At 34.0% G+C, this 24,607-nt stretch overlaps 1 protein-coding gene across 5 annotated transcripts in view; it reads left to right on the top strand.

Moving 5' to 3' along the window:
* PDE4D (phosphodiesterase 4D) overlaps nucleotides 1-24,607 on the top strand; it is a 348,860-nt gene that overhangs the window by 184,905 nt on the left and 139,348 nt on the right. The window contains exon 1 of one of the 5 annotated variants that reach the window (XM_021534339.3): nucleotides 7,579-8,157. The exons of the other annotated variants lie outside the window; for them this stretch is intronic. Coding sequence (XP_021390014.1) covers nucleotides 8,069-8,157 — 89 coding nt within the window. The 5' untranslated portion in view covers nucleotides 7,579-8,068. Of the gene's footprint in view, nucleotides 1-7,578; nucleotides 8,158-24,607 lie in introns of those variants that run through there. 5 annotated transcript variants of the gene reach the window in all.

The raw sequence follows: 24,607 nt of genomic DNA on the forward strand, positions 1-24,607 counted from the left end.
AATTTTTTTTTATTTCTGTCAATAATGTTTCAGTAAATTCTTAATGAATTTTCTTAACTTGCCTGCACTAACAAATGGTCTAATATTACTTCCACATGTGTTCAGTTTTTAGGGTAACTTGCAATGCCAAACATTATCTCTTTCATGCTTTTCTTAAGTTTATTTTTTATAATTTATGCTAGGAACTTTATGACAGTACTTTCAATATAAAATCTAAATAAGCTGTTCTCATTATCTAATATAATAATTGTTGTGTGAGGACTGTGCAATTAAATAAGTCAGTAGAGCTAAAGGAATGAATTAAAATATAATTAACTTAATTTTCATATACTTAAGCAGAAATTTAATGGGAATAAATATGAAAAATTATTAAAAACTAAATCTAACAGTTTTTCCTATCTGCAATATAATTCCATATTTCAAAGTTAAGTTTATTATATTTACATTACAATAAATTATAAATAATTATTATACATTAGAGTCATGTGTTAAGCAAGATTCTGGTCCTAGTTCAGGTACTGATAACCTTTTAGGTTTAGGTTAAACCATCTAAGTTCCCTACTTCAACTTCCATTTTCACTGCATGAAGAAACACTTATTTACAGATGGATAGTTTTCATTTTGATAAACTGTTCAAACACACAAAAGAGATACCTAAAGTGTTCTATTGAATACTTTATTAACAGTTCTCTTTGAATATAAAATACGTAGAATGTTGGTTAAGTCAATTTGTTCCTTTAAGCCTTTAACAATATTGGGGGAGTTTGAATTTTGAATCAATATTTATGTATGGAGACAAGACAGTTATCTCCACTTTTTCCTTGCAGGCATCAGTTCTGGGATTTTCCAGTATTTTTCTCTGCCATGTTGACTACCGATTCACTGCATTCATTTTCACAGGGTATATTTTCTTGGAGACTAGAGGTAAACTACAGTTTGATAATTCTCTAAAAATGCATTCTGGGCAGCCCTAATACCTTTCCTCTAATTGTTCCTTTCTTCTGAGTAAAACTTTGATGCATAAGACAAATGTCCCTGTTTAAGGACTTAAAAATGTTCATCATCTTTAAAAGACAGATGAATGTACCTATCTGAGCAGCAGGAGAATTGATCCATGCTTTTTCACTGTCACACAGATAAACAGGGCTGAGTTGTACAGACTTTAAGACTCAGATTTCCCAAGTCTTGCTGGCAGCAAGTTCTATCTTCTGCTGCTCAGACATTGAAGCAGGATATTTATTTCCACCTTTACAAAAGGTCACTTAATATTATACATGATGTAAACAGCATCATGTGTGTTAACAGCAAATTCAGTAAATTGAAAAGTAGACTATAAACTAAGCTTATTTCTTTCACATTTCAGCACTGTCTAGAGATGTCCCATTTTTTGCCCTTGTCCTAAGGCACTTCTCAAATTAGCTCTGATCTAAGTGACTCTGATGCCACTTCTGTTGCAGTCACCTAGAAGTAGAATATGTTCCTGCCAAATAGTTTTGAAATCCCACTAAAACCATAGGATTTTAAGTGTTCAGGGCAAGGAATGACTATAATTCTCTGACAGATCTTTGTGGAATCAAAGAAAAAATTGCAAGGCTTCGTAGATAATCTGCTGAATATACATTTCGTTTATCTGTGAAATCCCCTTTCAATAAGCCAGTTCCAAACATGAGTCAAAGGTGCCTGGTAATCATTTGCACAAGCTCTTCAATTTCATTAGTACTAAAATTAGGTTCTTCAGTAGTTCTAGAGACACTATTTGTCCTTGAAGTTTATCAGCATCCTTTGAAAGAACAGATAAGTAGAAAAGCTTTGATTTCAGCAGTGACTTAAAAAGCAAATACTCAAACACACATTACTTATGCAAAACATTTTTTTGTAAATATAGATTTAATAAATAAAATTAAATTTCTTGGAAAATTACTAAAAATTACAACATTTCTATAAAATGTTTAATCTGGCTACCATGAAAAAATACTTTCAAGCATGTTTTATACAGAATTCTATCATTTATAACTCTATAAGCTGAAGATCAGTGCTCACTGCTTGTATAATGTCCATAGATAACCAAGGATAACATGTTTACACAGACTGCAGGGGTTGTCAGAGACCCTCAGACAAAAACCTTGCTCAGTAAAAATTGGTGCAAATTTCATAAAAACTCTGCCAGACATATTTCAATAGTCTTAACATTGCTGCATGTCTTAACACTTTCATTATTTAAATAACTTATTTCTGAGCTCAGGTCTCAGAAATAAGTTATTTAAATAATGGTTTTCATTCTGATATTCCCTTCTTGATGATATCTGTCACCTATAGTAAGTAGTGTCTGTATGCATGACTAATGGAGAGCTATCTGCTTAGGCTGGTATATTTCTGACATCTCTCTTCTTGCTCTCCAGTATTAGTACTTTAATCTGTAGGAAAGAATTTCACACTTTTTTTAATCCTTCATACACTTATCTATTCATGTGATTTGCTTACAGCACAGACACAGTCACTTTGCTTTCTGAGTGACAGCTTCATCAAATTACTCTGGTGACAATGACAAGAACATCAAACTTCCTCTCTCTTTAAATTAGTAACTTACAATATTTACACACAATATTTACAATAATAAATGCTATTTATAATAATTTCCACACAATAAATATATGAGAGGCCACAAATAGTTATGATTGATGAGACAAAACCCTTTATAACATGCATTTCAAATCAGGTTGTATCTGTTAAACTAGCGCTAGCAAAAAATACATTACTATAAAAGTTACTGAAAAAGCAAAATACAGATATTTTATGATCAGAATTAATATATATTTCCTAATTACAAAAGTAAGTAAGTAAGTACATGCTTGTGTGTGCATATTTGATGCAAACTGCAGGATTAAGCACTAAATCTAAGATAGGATGAGAAATAATAATAATAGGAAAGCATTTGCAGTGCAAAGAGATACTAGTCTTGGGCAGATTATTTAAATCTACAAAACAAAATGTGGAGACAGCATGCCTTTTTCTTTATATATCATCCCAAATGAAATAACTTGTGATTTATTTTGCATTGTACACTTTAATAGAGCCAAACTGATATAAAAATAATATATGTTCAGACTTTCTGAGGTGTTAAAATAGATCAAGGTGGTGGAAAAAATGAAAGACTGAAGAAAATCTGCTTGCCTTTTGAGAGGGTTGAAAGTTCAGGTTTTCCATTTACAATTCAGTCAGATTTGGGTAGGGCTTTTTTGTATAGGGTGACCTTTTTTCAGGTGAAAAAGGAATACTTCAAATTTTTTTTATGGAAGAAAATATCTATGTTATGAATTATAATATTCTGAATAAAAGAATAATGTGAAAAATGGAAGTTAGAATAACTTTTTAAAATTAAGCTTGAAGTTGTCCAAAACTTAAATAAAATATAGAAAATAATTTCATTTAATTCTAGGCCTTACATATTTTTAGCTTTCCAGCATAAAGTTTTATTCAGGTATCTGTATGTGAAAATAAAGACACATCATTCTATTCAGCAAAATTAGAATGTAATTTTACCTTATATTCAAATTGTTCCCTCATAATTCTTGTATTGGAGGTTGTGTTTAATTTGTTTTGATAATAAGACAGAAAGTTAAAAAGCTGGGAAAATATCTAGTCCATAACAAAATTTACGATTATTAAATTACGTATAATTTGAATTGTGCAAGATATATCTTTGAAATGTTGGGTAAATATTTGATTCTAGCTATAGAAAATTCAGTGGCATTTTGTTTGGAGGTGTCTGACAAAACCATAACACAGTGTTTGAAAACAGAAGGAATAACTCTGAGAGAAGCATCTGTAAAATGCTGTATGCTAGTGTAAACCATCCTGCCTGTTGTAATGACCTCAGTTTGAATTCTTTCCATGTTTCCAGTTGTCGATAAATAAGATTTTTTTAAACAACATAACACAGTTTATATCATAGAACCATGGAAACATAGAATTATTTGACTTAGAAGGGACTTTAAATATCATCTAGTTCTGACCTCCCTACCATGGCCAGGGACATCTTCCACTAGACCAGGTTAGTGAGAGCTCCATCCAGTCTGCCTTTGGACACTTCCAGGGATGTGGCATCCACAGCTTCTCTGTGCAACCAGTTCCACTGCTGCACAGCCCTTCCAGCAAAGAACTTCCTCCTAATACCTAATCCAAACCTACTCTCTTTCAGTTTGAAACCATCCCCTCTTGTCCTGTCACTTCAGGCTCTTGTACTCCTTGCAGCTCCCTTCGGGTAATGTAAGGTCACCCCAAAGCTTTCTCTTTTCCAAGCTGAGCAAAGACAATTATCTCAGTCTTTCCTCACAGGAGATTCACCCATCTCTCTTATAATCCTTGTGACCTCCTCTGGACTTGCTCCAACAGGTCCAAGTCCTTCCTGTGCTGGCTGACAGATTGATGCCTCCAGAGACCTCCTTTCTACCCTTTTAAAAGATGGGCATAATATTTCTCCTTTTCCAGTCTCCTGGACCTTCACTGGACTGCCATGACTTTTCAAACATCATAGAGAGCAGCTTGGCACACACAGTTGCCCTTTCCCTCAGGACTCTGGAATGCATCTCACCAGGTCCATTGACTTATGTACATTCAGGTTCTTCAGGTGGTCACCAATCTGATCTTACAGTGGGAAAGACTTTGCCCCCCCAGTCCCCATCCTATTCCATCCACTTGAGAAGTGTGGGAAGAGAAGCTATCACTGAAACCCAAGGCAAAAATATTGTTGAGTAGCTCAGCGTTTTCCTCATCCTTGTTACCAGTTTTACAGCCTTGTTCAACAGAGGCCATTACTCTTTCTTTAACCTTCCTTTTCTGGTTAACATACCCATAGGAGCTCTTCTTGGTGTTCTTTGTGTTCCTTGCCAAGTTCAGCTCCAGCTTTGCCATCCTAAATAATTGTCCTTCTCTATACTCTTCCTGTGTCACCCATCCTAGCTTCATCTTTTTATGCAGTTCCTTCTTTTCCTTTAGTTTGACCAGTAGATCCCAACTCACATTGTCACAATAGGAACTCTAGGATCCTTTTTTCAAGGTATAATACTGAATACAATAGAACCACACAGGGGATACAGGCTTTGGGAAGGCTGCCCAGAGAGGGATCATGACTGTGCAGGAGCCAGAAAGGGAGAATGCAGGAAAGCCCTCAGCTTAAAAGTATCCCCATAGTGTTTTTTTTCTTCTTCTTCCTACATCTAGCACTACATCATCTGTCAAAGCAGGAAAGTATACCACGTCTGTGAGGGTATTTATGCTTATGGTCAGACCTAGTTACTTACAGGAGGTTTTACACTTACCAGACTTCAACTGACCAAAATTAACTCTAATTTCTTGTGGGTTTATGTGCTCATTGTTACTTTAAGTTTAAAAATCGTAATTATGCTAAATATTATTTTGCTATTTATCGATACAAAATTTTCTATATAAAGTAGTAGTTGACATCATATGGGAGAATAGTGAAAATGTTTCTAAAATTCACCTTTTGTGGACCCTGTAAACCTGAAGTTATCATAGCATACTACATGGGTACCATTAAGCAACTAGGAGTGTGGGGTCTGATGTCCCACTATCTGTCAAAAAATGTAGAACAGAATTTGCAATCACAAAACTGCACAAAATATCAAAGATATGGCACCACAATTTTTTGTTACAGTATTCATTTCTATAAGAGGTATGGATTATCATTAAATACAATGACTGATTATACCTCTTTTCTATAAAATTATGAGTTTGTTTACTCACACTCATGAGCTATTTTTAAAAAAAAAAAAAACGCACTTATAAAAAGCAGCAACTTAATGTCAAATCATTTTATGTTATTTGAGTGTTTCTAGAAATGTTTTGTTTTGGTCTGAAAGAAATAGGAAATGGCTGGATGAGTCTAGCAACCTCTCTGTAAAAATCAAGGTGTATTACAGACTTATTTTCTTCTTAATTTCTTTGAATTTCTGTAAGCACTGTGACATGTTTTGGTACAGTGGTTTACTGCATGCCACTACACAGTGACAATAAGTGGTTTTGATATCAAGGTATAAATTTAGTCTTTACTAATCTCATAAGAGGCTTATTTCTGTGACCTTATCGTGGTTGCCTTCATTAGAAGATTTAGTGCCACAGTGCAGGAAAGCCACCAAGGAGGAAAGAGAACTGACAATAAGTGTGTTCAGGTTATTTGGTTCAGTTTTCTTTATTAAAAGAAAGAAAAAGGCAAATGTTGCTGCTGTGTTAATGTGTTGTACAAAATCTTTTTTAGAAATAGAATGTGAAAAGGAAAAAAAACTGGCAATATTAAGATACTTAGGATAAAATTATAAAAATGCAGCCTACCCTGGCTTTATTTGCCAGAAGCGAAATATCTATTTTATCAAAGCTCACATTCAGTATTATTCAGGCATGCTTAAAGTAACTCAATCAGTCAGATGCTAATGATATAATGATATTAAGAAGACTATAGTTTATGATACTCAGAAGGCACCTTACTAACCACTGTGGGAATGATTTCAATTATATTCCTTTGAAAATTAGTTGCTACATTATTTTGATTCAATTATATAGTCAATACTTATAACTGCTCAAACAAAAAATTACTTTTGACCTTAAGGCTTTCACCTATGAATCCCACATATTGAAAACTTATGATGTGAAATATTGTCAGTTGATGCTGTAGCACATTTGTCAGTGTAAAGAGAAAAATGGTTCCTCCAAGGAGAACAATATAGACAGTTATATTTATAATATTTCTTATGAGTACTTACTCATAGTACACTTTACCATAAAAATAAAAAGATAATTGATGGATAGTTGTAATTTATTCCTAGAAATTAATTTTTCTAAGTCTCTGAACTTTTCTGGTAAAGTCCTGAGCAATTCTAAATTTTTATCTTTAACCTTGCTCTGGGTGAATACTCAGTTTCTTCTTGTTCACATTTCTTATGAATAAAAATATCTGAATTTATTTTGTTTCAAGATCACTGGAAGGGGAAAATACTCTGCCTACCAGTGTTGAGAGATCATAGCTAGGGTGAGAGCCACTTGCTTTTAGCACTACTTAAGGTAGCCTGAAAAATTGTATTTGAGAGTTAAGGTTTGAATAAAAAATAAATAATAAAACAAAAATAAGTGCAAACCTAGCCAGCCAAACAAACAATAAAAAGACACTGAACTGCAATGACCTCAGGTAGGAGGGAGCAGAGTCCAATTCTCAACATCACTGGTGGTAATACAACGCAGGAGTAATGTCATTGAGAAAAGCTGCAAAGAGGCCTGAAAATTATCTACCAGCCTGGGACTTACTTTCTTAGAGCGGCTAATCTCTTGTAGATCATTAGACCCTCTCAGGAAAGCTGCTTAATGTTATAAATTGATTCTCTTAAGAAACTGTGAGGATGGAAGACACACTTGAAAAGAGTTAAGAATTAAACAAAGAGGCAATTGAGGGCTTTGCGATTGTGTTTCCAGCAGCAGTTTTGCTCCATGTTTCCTAGCTTCTTGCTGCACTGGGGGCACACGTTGAGTGATGCAGCAGATTTTAACTGGGGGAGCGAGGAGGTTGTTCATTTGGCTTTTTTTCCTCTCCGTACTCTTAATTGCCTGATGTCAGTTGGATTGGGCTGTTCAAGTAGAACCCATATTAAAAATACTTTGAACAGACTATTAAGAATTTGAGGGGTTTTGTCTGGGCAGCAGTGAATAATCAGAGCATTGGCTATTTCTGGTCTCCCTTAGCTCCACAGTTCTGTGTACTTTAGTGGCTGCTGTAACTATCTAAGGGTTTACCATAAGAGTTCTCACTTGAATAATGCGATAAGAGCCCTGAATATAGGAGATGTTTATGCAAAGGGCAAGCCTCACGCAGCAGGAAATCCCAGTTATCCCTTTAGCCTGTGCTCTCAGCCAGCCACATCTCTGCCAGAGCATACCATAGGAAAAGGACGTACCCTTACACAGTTACGAGCGTTTCATGATTAGTGTGGGGCACTTCCAGCACTACTGTCCTGTGTTCCCTCAGGGATACACTTCTTAGACAGTTTTAGAATTAGCTTTTCCCATGGCCTTTCTGTGGGATCCTATTGGAGCCTATATGCCTCGTCCATCTCCAAGAAATAAGATGAGATTTCGCTTTTTGAAGTCCTACAGGTATCTCTTCTGGTGGCTTACAGTGCAATTGACAGTAGTAATAGTTGCAACTGTGGATCTTTTTATTCTTTAGAGCATTACAGTATATAAAAAAATGGAAATGGCTTGTATTAATTGTGATTCTCTTGAGCTTGTAAAGGTTTTGCGTGAACATGATATATCAGGAAAAAAGGTTTTGTTTCTGTATGAGAAAAATACTGTGAACAAGTTATCATGGAAGTGTATGAAACTGCACTTTTCAAGTAAATGATAACTTTGAATATTTTTGGCATACCAAGTTGGGGGAAAAGTTAGATTAATGTTTATGTCAGGGTTCTTATGAAAATATTAAGTATTCTTGGTACTTATTATAAGTTAGCATATTTAATTAAAAATATGACACACTGATATAGAATACCAAACCTGAATTGATATTTAAAGTGTGAGGCTTTTGCCAGACAATCATATTTGTTAATTTTTATATGAAACATTTTTGAAAGTAAGTTTAGCAATTGAGAAAAACACACAGATTGTATTTTTTCCTAAACTACTCTTTAAAATATCAATAACAATGCTTGATTTCCATTATTTGTAACATTACTTTTGGTAATTGAACCAATATTTTCTCTTCAACTTCCTTACATGTATTACAGATTCCTTCCTTACAGATTAATGTATATTTTCAAATAGAAACTCTTACAATCCTTGCATTTGTATATACTTAATTGAAAAACTTACTACATATCATAATAAAAAAAAAATAATCAATACAACATTCAAAATTCTTTGCACACATGTACAATACAAAATGCCTCAGAGTATAAATGCTTTATGTAATATTACTAATAGCAAACACTGTATATATATTGTTAAAAAGAACTTGCTAGCTGCTGTCCAATTTCTCTCAGTATTTTCTTTTGTAAAAGTTAGTCTGTTCATACACAGGGGGCTAGGTTTATGACAAAAAGAATAACAGTTAAAGGTATTAGAATCTGCTCAAAATTAGATCATAGAGTTCATTTGAAATTCCCTTAAGAAATCTTATTGTAGGGGATTTTTTTGCTTAAAATAAGCTGCCTATGTTTCTTTTACACATTTATATCAATATATCTATATCTATTTCTATTTCTTTCTATCTATCTATCTAATTGCTTTAAAGATAAAAACAAACATGTTTCATGTAACATGTTAATATAGGGTCTGATTATTTTCATTGTTATGTACATATTTCACTTTTTCTAATTTTTCAATATAGCAAATTGAAAATATTCTTAAAAGTTGTTAATTAAACTAAAAAAACCTGCAAGGAATCTTTGTTAAAAGTCCAGAGGTGTGAATAAATTTTGTGTTACCCTTGAGTGTTACATATTTGTTTTTTAGGAGATTTTAAGAACTAGGATGAGGTTGAAGATAATTAAAAAAAAGGTCATAGTTGTATTACTAAATTTGAGCCATATGCTTTGCTATGCTGTTTCATTTAACTGTAAGTCTCTAAGAGGAGAAATAAAAATCCTTAATATATGTATATATATATTGCCGTGTCACTGCCATGGCTCCATTCACACTGTAAGTTATATTTAGAAATCTACTACAAAATTTTACGGTACTCAGTGCCTATGTAATTTAATAACCTTGTTTATATCAACTGACAGTTCTGCTCACAGTACTCAACCATTTGATGTTGAGGACTTTGGTTTCTAAAACTATGTATCTGATAGTGCTGTCTATGCATTCCATGGTGAACATTGTTCAGTAACTCATTTATATTGTGAAGTTTGCCATAATTTAAAATTTTCTTTTCTTACATTTTGAGAAAAAACAGAAGGTTTATTTTGTGAAATACTCGTAATCATCTATTGATTAAATAGACCATCTTGTTTTAATTTATATACTTAATCTCTGAGAGATTCTGTGATACTTTGATATCCCTTACAGGCAATTTAGAATGTTAACTTATAGCAAAATAGTGAATTGAGTTTCTTTGCGCATCAGGAAGTGCTTTCAAAAGGTAACAGGATATTCAGGTTAGGGGAAAAATATACCTTGAAACATTGCAATTTTTCTAAGAAGAGCTGGAATGTAATGCAGTCAATTAGAGCTCTTACTCCACCTGTCCCATCAAATAACCCATGTCTTAAAACTTCAGTAAATTGAACTGAACGAAAACAAAGTACACTAAAAGATCTGGTAGATACACTTATTATTGACTCTATGCTAGAAATACAAATATACACAGAATTAGACATAGAGCCAAGGCCAGGAGTCAGTCCTTTACAGAGAGGAGACTCAGGAGACCACCAAAACCTTTCACAATTTTCTCAACTTCTTGCAGGCTGAAGGAGGGTTATCTAGTTTTGTAAAGATGCATACCCACTCAATTCTCAGGAAAATGAACATTCTTATACTCCAATACAAAAAAAAGTGTACATCTTTATTTTTATTTCCATAACACACAGATTAGTTCACCCCTTTTCCTTCTTTTTCCCCTCCCCTTTTTTTCTTTCATTTTAAGCCTTGAGTCTCTCTGATTGGAGCACACCTCCCTTACTGAAATGCAAATGAAGATACAGTTTTCCTGCTGCTTTTAGATTTCTCAGGAAAATAGCACTAGATGTGATGATAAAAACTATATTCTAATAACAGCACAGTTACACTTTTGAGCCTCATGAAACCTCTGAAAAATTAATAGAGATAGAAGCTTTAGAAGCTTTGTTTATGATCCCTAAATCCTGTCACATATGGATAAAGAATTAAGGCACCTATCAAAATTGCACATTACTGAAATGTATAAATAAGAATGTGATACATGACATTCTGTCCAGCTAGATAAAAACACACCTCCAACTGACCTAGAGACAGGTCCTCAGGACCCCAGGACCACTTAGAAGATTCTCCAGAGGCATCAGGATTTGCTTGGCTGGTCATTAAGTCTTCTTTTTCCACCATATGTGAGTTGTTTCATCAGTTGTGAAAAGTACAGTGACTATCTGCTGAGTAAAACCTTTCTGTGGAGACAGTTTTGTAGAGATGGTAAGCTCCAAAGTAAATGGTGTTATGGAGAAACAGCACAATCAATAATATGCATTAAATTTAATAATCAAATTATTAGTAAGTTTGCTAAATTATTACATTGTCAGAACTACATCTTCATTCAGTTAGCTGTGGAGATACAATTCCTGAAACAGTAATCATGACATTTATACCTTCATCTGGAAAAGAAAGGAGGTTCTTTGATGGGTGTTGTGATTTTCTTTTGTTCTGCTTTCTTTCTGTTTTTCTTCTTTGGCTGCCATTTGGCATAGTTCCCTGGACTAGAGGAACAGTCATGTGGCTGAAGCTACTGCCAACAGCACTTCTGCAGCCAGCTGCTCACAGCATTAGTACATAAGAAGGCAGATTCCCTCCTGCCAGATAATTGTAGTCGAAGCCACTAAACTCTTGGAAACTGGGCTGGAAAGTGGTATATCTCTCTTAAACAGCAGTTTTCAGGAATTCCTTCTCTAAGGGGATTTCTGAATTATGTCAAAGCTGTCTTAGTGAAAAGTGTAATATTAGAACCTTTTGGTATATTACAAGCTTGATGATGAAATGGAAATCAAAACCAGATTAAAGTTTATTATTTATTTATTAGGCATTACAGTCCCAGCTCACTGGAAATATCTTGGTTCTATTTGATCAGCCATTTAACATTTTCTGGGGAATAAAATATTTGAATGCATAAGTGTGAACTTTTCTAGTGATCATGATGAATCACACATTTGATTTCACATTTAGCTGTTTATATTCTGTAATTCATAGAATGCCATGTCACCACCAAAGAGATGTTTTGAACCTCACTCAGACTTATTTTAGATGAATTTATGTGGCCGAATATCACCTATCCAATTCAGACATTCGTAAATGTTGACTTGAAGTCTTGGGAAAAGTGGCAAAATAGCAAGGCATATTGCAAGTCACATTAAGTAGCAGTGGGAGAGCAGGTGCAAGTGAATCACACGTAACTCTGTGTTGCTGCAGTCTTACCTCCTTGTCAAACTGCCTACACAGTCCCTGATAGTGAATAAATATAATCTCAATACCATTTCTTAACAGCTCAGAAAGTTAAGCTCCAGTCCTTAGGTCCCAAAAAGCAAGAAAAACCTGCAGAGAAGTAACATGTTCATAAGTTTCAGCTTTTGATTAATTTTTTTTTTTTTATATAGTTGATCATCTACAGATAGGTTAAGTGAATCTATCACTGTGGGACAGGTTGAATCTGTCAGTGTTTCTTTTTGATGCTTCCAATTAGTGTTACCTGAGTGCTTATTCAGTGGGATTTTGTGGCCCTTGCTACAGCTTTGAAAGTGACTTAATTACTGTGAAATAAACAGAAAACAGAAGTATATCAAAGGTATTTTATTAACAAATTTTTTCAAATTTATGCTTAAGTATGTTCTAACAGCCAAATTCAGATCTTCTGTTAATAACCACAGGAAACATTCCTTCATGGAGAGTGAGGTAAAGTATGACGACTAGTGTTGCTACAGTTTACAGTAAATAAATGGCTGGTCTTTGCTGTTTGTGGCTAAAACATCCCCACACAAAGCCAGCCTTCAAGATGGAGCTAAGCCCAGACACTAGCATCTCTTGGGATGCATAAAAAGATTGCACTAACCATAAATGCCAGAAAACACTCAGTTTGATTTACAAATTGTAGATGTCCATGAATATTTATGTAAATGTCAGAAGTATCTGGCTTGTAATTCCCTGATGTATCACAAATTCTCGGAGCACTATAAATAGACCTATCATTCAATCTGATACTGAATACATCAGGAACAAGCTGACACGAGTTCAGCATGTACCATGTCCAAATGTTGTAATTAATTTCTAGATACTTTGTTAAATAAGAAAAGTAGTACAAGGGTAACATATCAATGTTTATTTAATGGCATTCTAGAATTTGCTTTTTTCCATTGTGGATCTGAATAGTTGTTTTGGTTTTGTTTGTTTTTTTAATGGAAAACTGACATTTCCTATTGGAATTTGTAAATCAAATTGATTTCTGTGACCTAGAAACCTAATAATCTCCAGGTCATTTTGTGTTTCAGTTGTCTCTATGAGAGGAATTTGTGAGTATCAATTGAAAAAAACTTCTTTAATATGCTGAAAGGTAATTTAATGGTCTAAAGGACCTTTCTTCATGGGGCAATGAATGAAAATAAGAGTGAAAAATAAGGCTTCTGACACCTAGAGGGGTCTGCCACAAACACTAGTGTGGTGCCCTTAGCAGTAGGGGCAGTTATATTTCAGCATATGGGTGGTCCATGCAAACTAATCCATCTCTTGGTCTCTGCCAGCAGTCATGAGCAAATATTTGAATGGGAATAGTGAGAAACTTGGTGGTTACAGTATAATCTTCATTGAGGGATAATCTCCTCAACATCTTCAGTGGTTCCTGTGTATGTGTATACCAGAACTCTCTTTACTGTGTGTATTACTTAGCCTAGAAAATTTATTTTACTTATTCAGAGTAAATGTTGATTATTATAAAATAAAAAATAAAAATTGCTGAAATTTTCTTTTGCAGTATTTTTTGACTCTTCCACAGTCACTTCCACAGATAAACCCTATGCAATGTACAAGATTTTATTCATCCTGTTGTCGAACTTCCCCAATAGTAGAAGTATTGTGACCCAATGATTTGTTCTTTTATATATTTGTAGGTCACTCTTTTTCATCAGCTTTCTAACTAATCATTTACATGGAAAAATTTTGTCTGTCATTCATGTTGCCAATCTCTTAACACCTCCTCCTATCTCAATGCTCTTTCTAATGCAGGATGACTAGAAGCAAACACAGAGCTTCTGATGAGGACAAGAGATCTAGAATCATAATATTACTATTCCCAAGGAAAAAAAATCCATTATGAAACTTACATTATTCACCTGTATCTCATTTCTGATGTAGATTAACAGACTTGCTGATTAAGTGATTCTAAGTGGTAACCTCCCATTCCTGCTGGTGTCTGCACTGACCAGGGTAGATATTGTGTTCTTAATCCAGTTGGATAGTCTAACTTCCATTACTGTGTACTTTTTAGTTCATCACTTCCAATCCTCTTTTCTCAGAGAAGTTTACAAGGATACTGTATTGTGTAAGACAACAAGGATCATTTCAGTAGGTAGAATTTCAGTCTTATTAGAAATTTTGCATTTTTGAAAATAAAAAAAACACCCAACCTTGTAGTAAATAGTATTACATCGTTTTCTATGAGAAGAACATTTTTATTTTCAGATAAGGAAACATAAATTGTTATTCAGGTTTTCTTTTTTTATAGTGTTTCTTCAGGATTTCTGACTTGTTAGAAGGCTAGGAAGTCCTTCAGGAAATATGTCATAATGCATGCAGCTGAAGATAGGAGCTTTTAGCAGTAGGAGGAGACAGATGTTTCCCATCAACATACCCATACCCTTGATCATTATATACATGTGTGCTAGATAAACAGTCTGCACACATACAAATACACATGTGTGGCTGTTTCCTACACTGAAGTGTACAAACGATCAGAAGTTTTCCAGGAAGAAGCTGAATAAAGCACTTACTTTATTGTTTGTCCACATGAACTTGATTTTCCTTTATTTGTTTTATCTTTGCAACATTTCCAGTCAATACTTGGCTCTTCAGACACTAAGCTTTCACAGGCTTTGATACAAATTTCTGTTGCAGCTGTAAAAGTAAATGACACAGTTGAACAAACACCAGGATCAGATAAACTCTAGTCAACACTAACTGAAGTTCTTTAGCTAGTACAGAAACCTGAATTTGAAAAAAAAAGCCAAAACTGTTTAAAGGGGAAATAATTTTCGTCAGGTGGAGGATGGGAGGCCTCACTTTTTTTCTTGTTATGACAGATGTAGGTGAAGCAAAGGGAGAAATATACAAAATAAATAAATTTATAACTCCAGCTGAAGCTACATATGCATTACTTTGATAGATGCTATGAGTTACCCTGTGAATCCAACTCAATTAGCAGCTGCAGGGAGGTGGTCATTGCAGATGGAGCAGAGTCGGCTGCTCAGACAGCTCTGGTGTAAGGCACAAGCTTCATGTGGCACTGTGAAACAGTTGCATTTTTTACCTTCATAGGTACTAATAGGTGTGGAAGTAGTCTTAGATTTTCTTGGTTTTCCCAATTGTGTGACATGTACTTAAGATTCTAGGTACCATAATTTTCTTTACTTCTTTACCAATTGCATCATTTTTCTTTAGTTCTTACTCTTCCTCGTGACATAAAAAGAAAATGTAAATATGGTCATGCAAACATTAAACTGGAAACTCAGAAAAACCAGTTATTTTAAGCAACAAAGCTCATCTGATTTATATAATGAACTGGAGGCTAAGTCAAGTGTTTCAACATAATTTGCCCTCTATTGAACCAGGGACTGAAAAATCAGAAAATTTATAATTTGGAAACTAGGTTTTATCACGAAAGCAGTGGAAGTAAAGTCCACTGAGTTAGGTTTCTACCGGTGGCAAAGGAGAAAATTAAATTTCTTTTAAACCTCATATAAGAAAAACATGAGCTTGCCATGCCATATCTAGAAGAGATGGGCTCCTCAAGAGAAGTGCCATTGGCACCTGAGAATCAGGAAGAAATTTACATTAGTCTAATATATGTGGTTAATCTATGAACCTCCTGAAAGAAAATGTTGATTTGTGAATAAATGTTTCTGTTTCAAATAGAAGGGAGAAGAACGAGGGGGAAAAAAGGAGACAAAAAGAGATATAAAGGGAATGTAATTTCTTAGCATATATCCTGGCATCCAGATGATTCCCTTAATAAGGTAGTTGTGCAGTCTTAGTGAGCATGTAAGTGGCAAATGGTGTTTGTTCCACGTCTCCTCTTGGCCACAGTCTTTGTTTAAGCTCTCTCCCACATGACAGAGTAAAGTGTTATTTGGAACTTGGAACATGACATATTTGAGGCTTATCTCATTTTGGCATAAAAATACATGTAGTTCTGTTTTACAATAAACTCTGCTTGCTGTCATAGGAGACAAAAGGAATTCTAGATAGAGTGGTTATACAATACAAATACAAGCGAACATTAATGCCAAAATAGGGCTTATTGTTTACAGATAAGAATAGAATTATTTTAAACAGGTGCTATATTAATTTATAGGTGGGGCTAATAACAAAATGTGGTGTTATGCCATTAAAAATCTGTTTCATGATACTGACAAAATTTCATCTTAAAATACAGAACAACAGATGTGTCTGTGATATACAAAAGATTTAAGTTTTGCTGTCACAGTTCCTCATGCTTGGCTACCCCTATTAGACCACAATTAAAATATAAATTTTTATTTATACTGTACAAAATTTTCAGTCTGTATTACCAAATGCACTGTATATGAACCCAAAAATTCATGTAATATTTAAATATAAATATAATAGTATGTAGTAATACATATTAGATATTGTCTGTTAAACATCTAATTATACAATGACATGACCGACTTATAAATGCTGAAAGTCACAAATTATATATTTTTGTAAAAATCTGATTTAAAACCTCTTTTTTAGGTAGTTTAATGTTATCAAAAAGTGATAACATAGTACTCTGATTTAAGTGAGCACTATGTGGGGGCCCTGATTTTTCTATGGTTGAATCTGCAGAGTGAATAAAACAACCCAGAAAGCTTTTAATCTGGTGAACTGTGACTAGATGGTGTGACATGGCAAGGAGGCTGTAGCCAGGTGGTGGTCAGACTCTTCTCCCAGGGGACCAGAAACAGGACAGAGGACACAGTCTTAAGCTGTGCCATAAAAATTTCAGGCTAGACATTAGGAAAAAAATTATTGACAGAAAGAGTGGTTGAGAGGCATTGGAATGAGCTGCCCAGGGAAGTGATGGAATCACCATCCCTGAAGGTGAGTAAAAAGACTGGATATGGCACTCAGTGCCATGGTTTTTTTGACAAGGTGGTTTTAGGTTTTACACTGGACTTAATAATCTCCAAGGTCTTTTCAACCTAGTTAATTCTGTGATTCTGTGACAGGGCCATGTCAGTAACACTAGCCACTCCTGCTCTCTGGAATGGAATATGAGGTGCCAAAATACTCTTCAGGGCTCAGGTGGTCCACAGTAGCATTCAAACCAAGAAGAGTTTCAGCCTTTCTACTGCAATAAAATAGATTGATCACAGTTTTCTACACAGATATATTGTTTTCTGCTTGCATATATTACAGTACAGTCAACTCCAACTGTTTTTTAGTTATTATATTGGAGAATCATAAGAGTTTGTGTAAAAAGCCTTTCTTTTTTTCCTTATCTAAATCTTAAAGAGTTTATCAAAACCAGAGAAGCCAGGAGCTTTCTTAAGATGCAGTTGAGATTTTCATCTAAAATCTGGACTCTAGAAGCTTTAAAGAAAATATTCAGTCTGTGAGACTGGAACTATCATTTCAGAGGGCAGCAAGGCAAAATAGTGTGACTTTGACAGCCACATCTTCAAATATTTAGCTATCTAAAATTCTAGTTTTCACTACACAGAGTGGATGTGTAACCCAGAGTGGCCATTGTAGTGCTCTTCTTTTTCTTCTGGGTTCAAAGTAGAGAACTGTTAGGCAGCAGTATAAGGAATTCACCCGGATTAATGTCATGAAAAAGTCACCAGCTTCCTCTTCCCTGACATTCTTCCAAGATGCAGATTTCCCAGCTGTCTAATGCAACTGTTTTAGGAAGTAGGGAAAGGAGCAGGCAGTCCTGGAAAAGCTGTGCTTGCGCTTTCCACTAAGAAAAAGATTTGCTGGATTTGTACTCTCTTCATCCTTTCAAAGAAGCAACTGGTCTTTGACCAAGAAGATATTTTTATAATTTGGACCATTTATTTTTAATTAATATGTTTTTCTGATTATGGTTTACAGTAGCTAATGTGAGTTTAAATGAAGGAGGATAAAAGCAGTCAGAGAATGCAGTGAAAATTATTTATTGCAGTGTAGGGCTATCTAATTGATCTGCAGTTCACCAGGTTCTTGACTTTGATAAAGAATAATTGATGGATTATATTAGTAATTCATTGTAAATATTTTCTCACAAGATTCTTCTAAATGGTTTAGATAACATTTTCTTTTGGTACAATATATTTATTTGATCCTGGAACATTTAATTCACCGTTAAATGTCATACACTCAGTTACTATAAAAGGATAAAACTGCTTCCAGTACATATTGTTTCAGTAAGACATGAGTGTGTTTATGGCAGACCTTCGGGTTTACAAAGTCACTTCAAAATATCTGCTTTAGAAGTTATGGTGATAATGTAAAGTAATGTAAAACTCTGTGGTAACAATATAAAGTGTTCTTGGACATCTGCACTTGAAGTCCCACAGTGCTTATCCTAAATTTGGGCAGCAGTATTATTTTTTCATTTATATTGTATCTTCTAATAAAGTAAAGTATGAAGGCAATGTTAGAAAGACATTGCAATTCTACATCCCTAACGAATGGTATTTTTTCTTCTTTTTAATTTTTACATGTTTAGTTCTTCTGTATTTAATATTTTTATGTATAAACTAAGTATTTTTTAAATTGTAGTTGTTATTCTATTCATTTTAATTAAAGTCACTGTAGATTTTCTGCCATGTTTTGGGAATTTATTTCTGGCTAATGAATTGCCTGATTTAGTTACCTTCTTTCTCTTTCTTGCATCACTAAATGGTTAACTACAGAAAATTCAGGAGAGTCATAGAATTAACTTCTATAGATTTGATATTTTTATTTGGCAACATGACAGGATACTATAAAGCAAAAAGTGGAAAGGAGAAATAAAAATGTTAAGGGGGCAATAGTCTGCAATGAAAGAGACAGGGTATGACATTAATGTCATTTACTCTGTAGCAAAAACTACATCACACTGCTCCATCTCAATTTTTTTCATTTCTCTGTTTTGAAGGGCTGAAATTGTTTTCCAGCTGCCTAGACCCTTCTGATCTGTAATGTCTGTTTATAGCAAAACAATACTTGGAGCTCCTTAAAGACAGGAGTTCCTAGAAGTAACAATCTACCCTGATGAGTTACCTTCATGGTTACACCTTACCAAGTTCAAGAGAACATGATATGCATGCCCTTCCAGTAATATAAATTAACTGATTATAAGTATTTATCTAAGAAATAACTAGCAATATGTGTAATGGCCAGGCATAGGTCAGAGCCAGCCCAGGTTGCCACTACCCAGTAAAACCAGGATGCAGATGCCTGTAATGAGAAAAGCTTCATTACCATTTTCAAAGCAAAATTTTATGGCAAACCCTTAGCATCGACAAACATGGCAGGCCAGTGGTGCTTGCACACATAAATCTCCTGTTTCCAGCCTCAAAGTGTATGAATAAAATTTTACATAATTTTTTCTCCATTCTATATCTCTCACAGCCATTGTAATTGGAGAGGCATTCATTTATTTTGGAGCCTGCTCTCCCATAGTGAATTTAGTATCACTAAAAAAAATTTATTTGTGATTCTTGTTGACAAATATTCAAGATTTTCAAGGCACCTGTTGATGCCTCTTAATATAACAAAAATATGACAAAAATGTAAACATTCTCTAAAGAAAATTTTAAGGAAGGAAATACCATTTAAACAATGCTACTGGAAATTTAATTTATAAATTTATTTGCTGTACTATCCAGGCCACCCAAGTGGCCAGCAGGCACTGAAATTTCCTAGAATAGCAGCTCACAAGACCAAAAAAACATTCCTCCTCCACATGGGTTTGGAGGTCTTCATGCTTTGGAGTTATAGACAGTAAGCCACTACTTCTTCAGCTGTGTTGTAAAGTGAATTAGTCAATGCTGTAAAATTTTGTTTGTGTAAAACATCACCTTGAAATCTTGCATTTAATCTTCAATCATTTTGAAATGGTACAAAGGGTTAGTGTGTGCTAATAAGGAAGTAAAGAGTTTTTGTTGTTGTTCTTTTCCATTTTTAGTTCAAAATAAAACTTGCATTTTTCCCCTCAAAAACAAAATTTTGAGGGCTAGTTAAAATAGGCAGTACAGCGCAGCTCTAAGATTTGATCAGTGTTGAATATTCCTGAGTGTATTAAACAGAAGCCACATGCACTATAGAAACAATGTACATTTTACCTATAATTTAGTATGCACTCAAATTCATGAAGAATGTTTTGCAACATACTGTAGTTAGGGTCCACTGGTGTGTTAGACAGAAGTACAGGAAAAATAATTTCAGGATTGGCTCTTTGGCATCTATTTCATTTGGCATCTATTTCAACTTTGATATTCACATGTTTTGTGAGATTTTTTACTATATAAAATAGTAAAAAAATATAAAATACTGGTCAGGGAAAAAAAATCTGAGGTACGCCAGCTTTTTATACTTACACTTGTAAATTTACAAGGAAAAATGTTTTCTAAGAGCCGTAAGAAACAAAGTTAACTGAACTGAACCTATCTTGCTGAGGTGATTGTCAGGAAAGTGACATATCAGAATGAATAATCCAAGTTGATTAAAACCAAGAAAATGAATGCATGAACTGCAAAAGATTTAGGGAATCATTTAGCACAAAATTCAACTGGATACTTGACATAGATAGTCCAATATAGTTGCATTTCTAACTTTTATATATTAAGAGAGAGAAGAAACAGTGGAAAACAGAATAATAAAACAGTCCTGAGATATGAAGAGGTTCTCCAGCTATTCATTCAAATAGAAACCTAGTTACAAAAGCTGCAGATGCATTTGGTTTATTATTTATTTTATATTTTGTTCTTGCTAGTTATACGTTTTGTTTTTTTAAACATAAAGCATGTTTGTTTGGTGAGGCTTCTATCTTAGTCTTCTTCAAACTGACTTTAAAAAAAAGTATCATGATATATTATTGCTGTTCTTTCTTTTTTCTCTAATGGTGTAAATAAGCCATCAGTTTACTGAGTAGCTAGAGTTACTATTTGCTGAAGTTATAATGCAAAATGAGGCAGGAAAGTATTATTAGCAATCATCAACTTCAATTTGTAAATCAATTGTAGCACAGTAAAAATAAAAATCAGTGTGTGCACCTAAAATCCATCATGTCAACTAAATATACTGAGCAGTTAAATACCACTTTGTGTACTTAATAGTCATATTTACTGTAGCAAGGCTCAGATGTTCAGGAATACTGGCCCATCAGCTGAGTGTGAAAGAAATCTCAGACTGATTTCAGACATGAGCAAGATGACAAACCATAAGGGCAGAAGTGAGGTCTGAAGTCTAAATTGAAGGAATGCTAGTCAAGTATTATTGGAAATTATAATTTTAACATTACTTTTTGTGTAACAGTGATGGTGTTAGTACTACTGTTTTTGCAATATGTGTCATGTTTTCCACTTTAGGGAAAAATTATTACTTTTTTCACTGATATGCCTACTAAGAGAAGAGCAACACGTTCTCTCATGCTATTGCTGCTCTGCCTTATCAAAAGGGCCTCCCTAAAAGAGATGAAGTGGGATAACTTTGAATGTGGCACGATCATGCATATTCATATTTAAACCAGAGATTCATGTCTGCAGCACATACTGGAATTATTGAAGTTCTTTCAGTTCCATATATCTGTGACTAAATCTCTACAGGAGAGAAAAATTTAAGTTATTTATTTTATTACATACTGCAAGAGACAAAACATTAAGTAAGTTTCATGTTCAACCTAAAATTACACCATACACAGGATATATAAATGATGAAAGGAAGACTGTATTATAGGAGAGGCCTAAAGATTGTTTAGAAAAATTATTTAACTATTCTGATGTTCAATGACTTTTCTTCATTAAGATTTTATTTGTTGATAAGAGTTGAAAAGAACTTTTTATCAGGGAAATTACTCATAATATTCTTAAGCTCCAATGCATTTTTTTTGTTCTCTAATGGTCTTTAAACCCCTTAGCCATAAGGGGTTTACAGAGTAGAATGAGACCTATTTAAAATGTCTTTCTCTAAAAATCAAGGCAAAATCAATCCATAAAGACTTGACAGAGCTTAAACGCAAAAGTCTCAGCCACAAAAATGAAATTTTTAATGTAGAATGTTTTCATCTATTGAGAATGCAATACATCTCCAAAACTACCTCAATAGCTGTTTTTTTTGTTTTGTTTTGTTTTTGGTTTTTTGTTTGTTTGTTTGTTTGTTTGTTTGTTTGTTTTTTCTTTTATTAAAATCCTTGGATTGTCATTACTGAAGTATACTTTATCCCCTGCACTGGCCATCATCATAGAAACCATGTGAATCAAAATAGACAAGTTCTGCAACCTAGAATTATCTTTCTGAAGCAATGGAGGAAGCTCAAAAACAAGAGGAGTTTTGTTGTATCTCATCCCTCAATGTGACATGCAAAGGGCAAGACAGGGAATTGAAAGTTGTCATTCTGTTGGACACTAAAATTAATAGAACCACAGAGTCATTGTTATTTTCAAGCATATATTTTCCTTACAATCCCACTCGTCACTTTCTATTCTATAGACTCTGTTTCTCTCTTTTTGCTTTCCACAGATATGTTATTTGTTCCCTTTTCAGCATCTCTTTCTTCTTGGCTGCTCTTTTGTTTTGTTTTCCTGTGGGTTTGTTTTATTCTAGCACTGTCAAATCATTTCTTGAGAGATATCTTTTTCTGAAAATCTGACATCAGTATAAATGTCTTTCTTTGATTAAAAACTTAGAACATTAACGTATTTGAACTCTGACTTATTTTGGCACTACAGGTTTAATTGTCAGTATCTACATATTTGAAAACCTTCATTCAGATCTTAGAAGGACAGGACTTATCTAGATTTCTTTTGTAAACAAAACCAATCCTTCTCCAACATCTGCACTATTTTAGAAGTCAAGAACTGATACTTGTTACAAATATCTACTGACCTATATTTCAGAAATTCATCCCTACCAAGGTCGTGGCTGAGTAGATCTGAAGGCACATTGCATTCCTGAAAGCTCAGCCTCTTCCCTGAGACCTCTGAGCCTCCAGTAATGTGCAGTTTGGCAAATGTCTGTGTCAGGCAACTCAGCCACAACTCCTAGTGCTTAGTTTGCTGGGACTGGGTATGCAGAGGGTCTGCATAAATAAAAAACCCATGCTTATCCTCAGACAAGAGGACATGGACCTTTGCATGAAGTACAAAGCTGAGAAATGCGATCATAATTCAAGTAGCCATTGTATTGAAATGGGGTTTTCTAAGTTTCTTGAGTTAAAATAATACTTTTTTATTGCTCTAGGTAGTTGAAAATTTATTAATTATTAGAAAAGTTTTTGAGTCGTTATTTTCCTTAGATGCCTCTAATAAAGAATATTGCCAGAATTAGTGGTTGCTATAAGTGGTTCTGTATAAGCTTTTTCAGAATAAAGATCTCTGCACAGAGCTTTCTCTAAAATTAAGACTTTTTTGAACCATCTGGCCAAGGGCCATAAAGAAAGTAAGCAACAGAGTGCTTGAGGGCAAAGCTGCTATGCTGGAAGGAAAACAAAAGAACTTCCAATGTGCTGTTTGGAAGACTTTAGAGAAAAGAGATGGGATAACTAAGCTCCAAATATTCATAGCATTATTAAATTTATCAGCACTGTACATACAGTTTAAAATAAACATTGAAGAAATCCTAGTTTTTCTCCTGCAGTCAGAGCAATATATATTAGATCAAGAACTTTTTAAGCAAAGAAACTTAGTAACTCATCCTTCTCTTTGCACAAATGTGATCCTGAGAAACGTTTTAGATGCCAAAACTTTTTTTAAGTTGTAAAAGGCAAAAGTGAATAATTTAGTTGTGTTCTTGTCCAAAGAAATAGAACACAATGGATAGAAACAGAACGGAAAAAATTCCCTGCCAGTTTCTCTCTTCTTAAATGTCACTTTATTTGGATGATGATCAGCTGGATTGACTTTGCAAGACTGACTTTATTTAACATACAAAATTGCTTAAACAGCAAAAATAAATTCCAACATTTTGTAACTTCATATTCCAGAGACAGTAATGTGCATCTTGCTGTGATTTGTAAACCTTCCAGTGTATTTTAAATGCTAGTTCAAATTAAATTATAAGTTATGAAGTATGTGCATATAAGCATGTAAATTAAAAGAATATACCACCAACATTTAATGTCAGCGTACAGCCAATATTACAGCCAACATATAATGTCAGTAGTTGGCTTTAGCAATGTTTGCAATATAAATTACAAGACCTTTTTGTGAATTTTTACTATAGTGAATTATAAAAGAAAAAAATTTCACTGTTGCAATATTTGTATAATAGAATTTTCCAAAATTTTCTAGGAATTAATCTTCATGTAAGCTTTCACATAGAGAAATCATAGATTTTTTTTTCCCAGTATTTTCATAGGTAATCTCAGGTGATAATTAAAAAAAAATCTGAAGTGTCTTTTCACCCCAGCCTGTTTTATTTTTTAACCCACCTTTAGACATGTAAAAAAAAGAAAGCAAACAAACCATCC

The sequence above is a fragment of the Lonchura striata genome, chromosome Z (assembly GCF_046129695.1).
Source record: "Lonchura striata isolate bLonStr1 chromosome Z, bLonStr1.mat, whole genome shotgun sequence".
Classification (NCBI taxonomy): domain Eukaryota; kingdom Metazoa; phylum Chordata; class Aves; order Passeriformes; family Estrildidae; genus Lonchura; species Lonchura striata.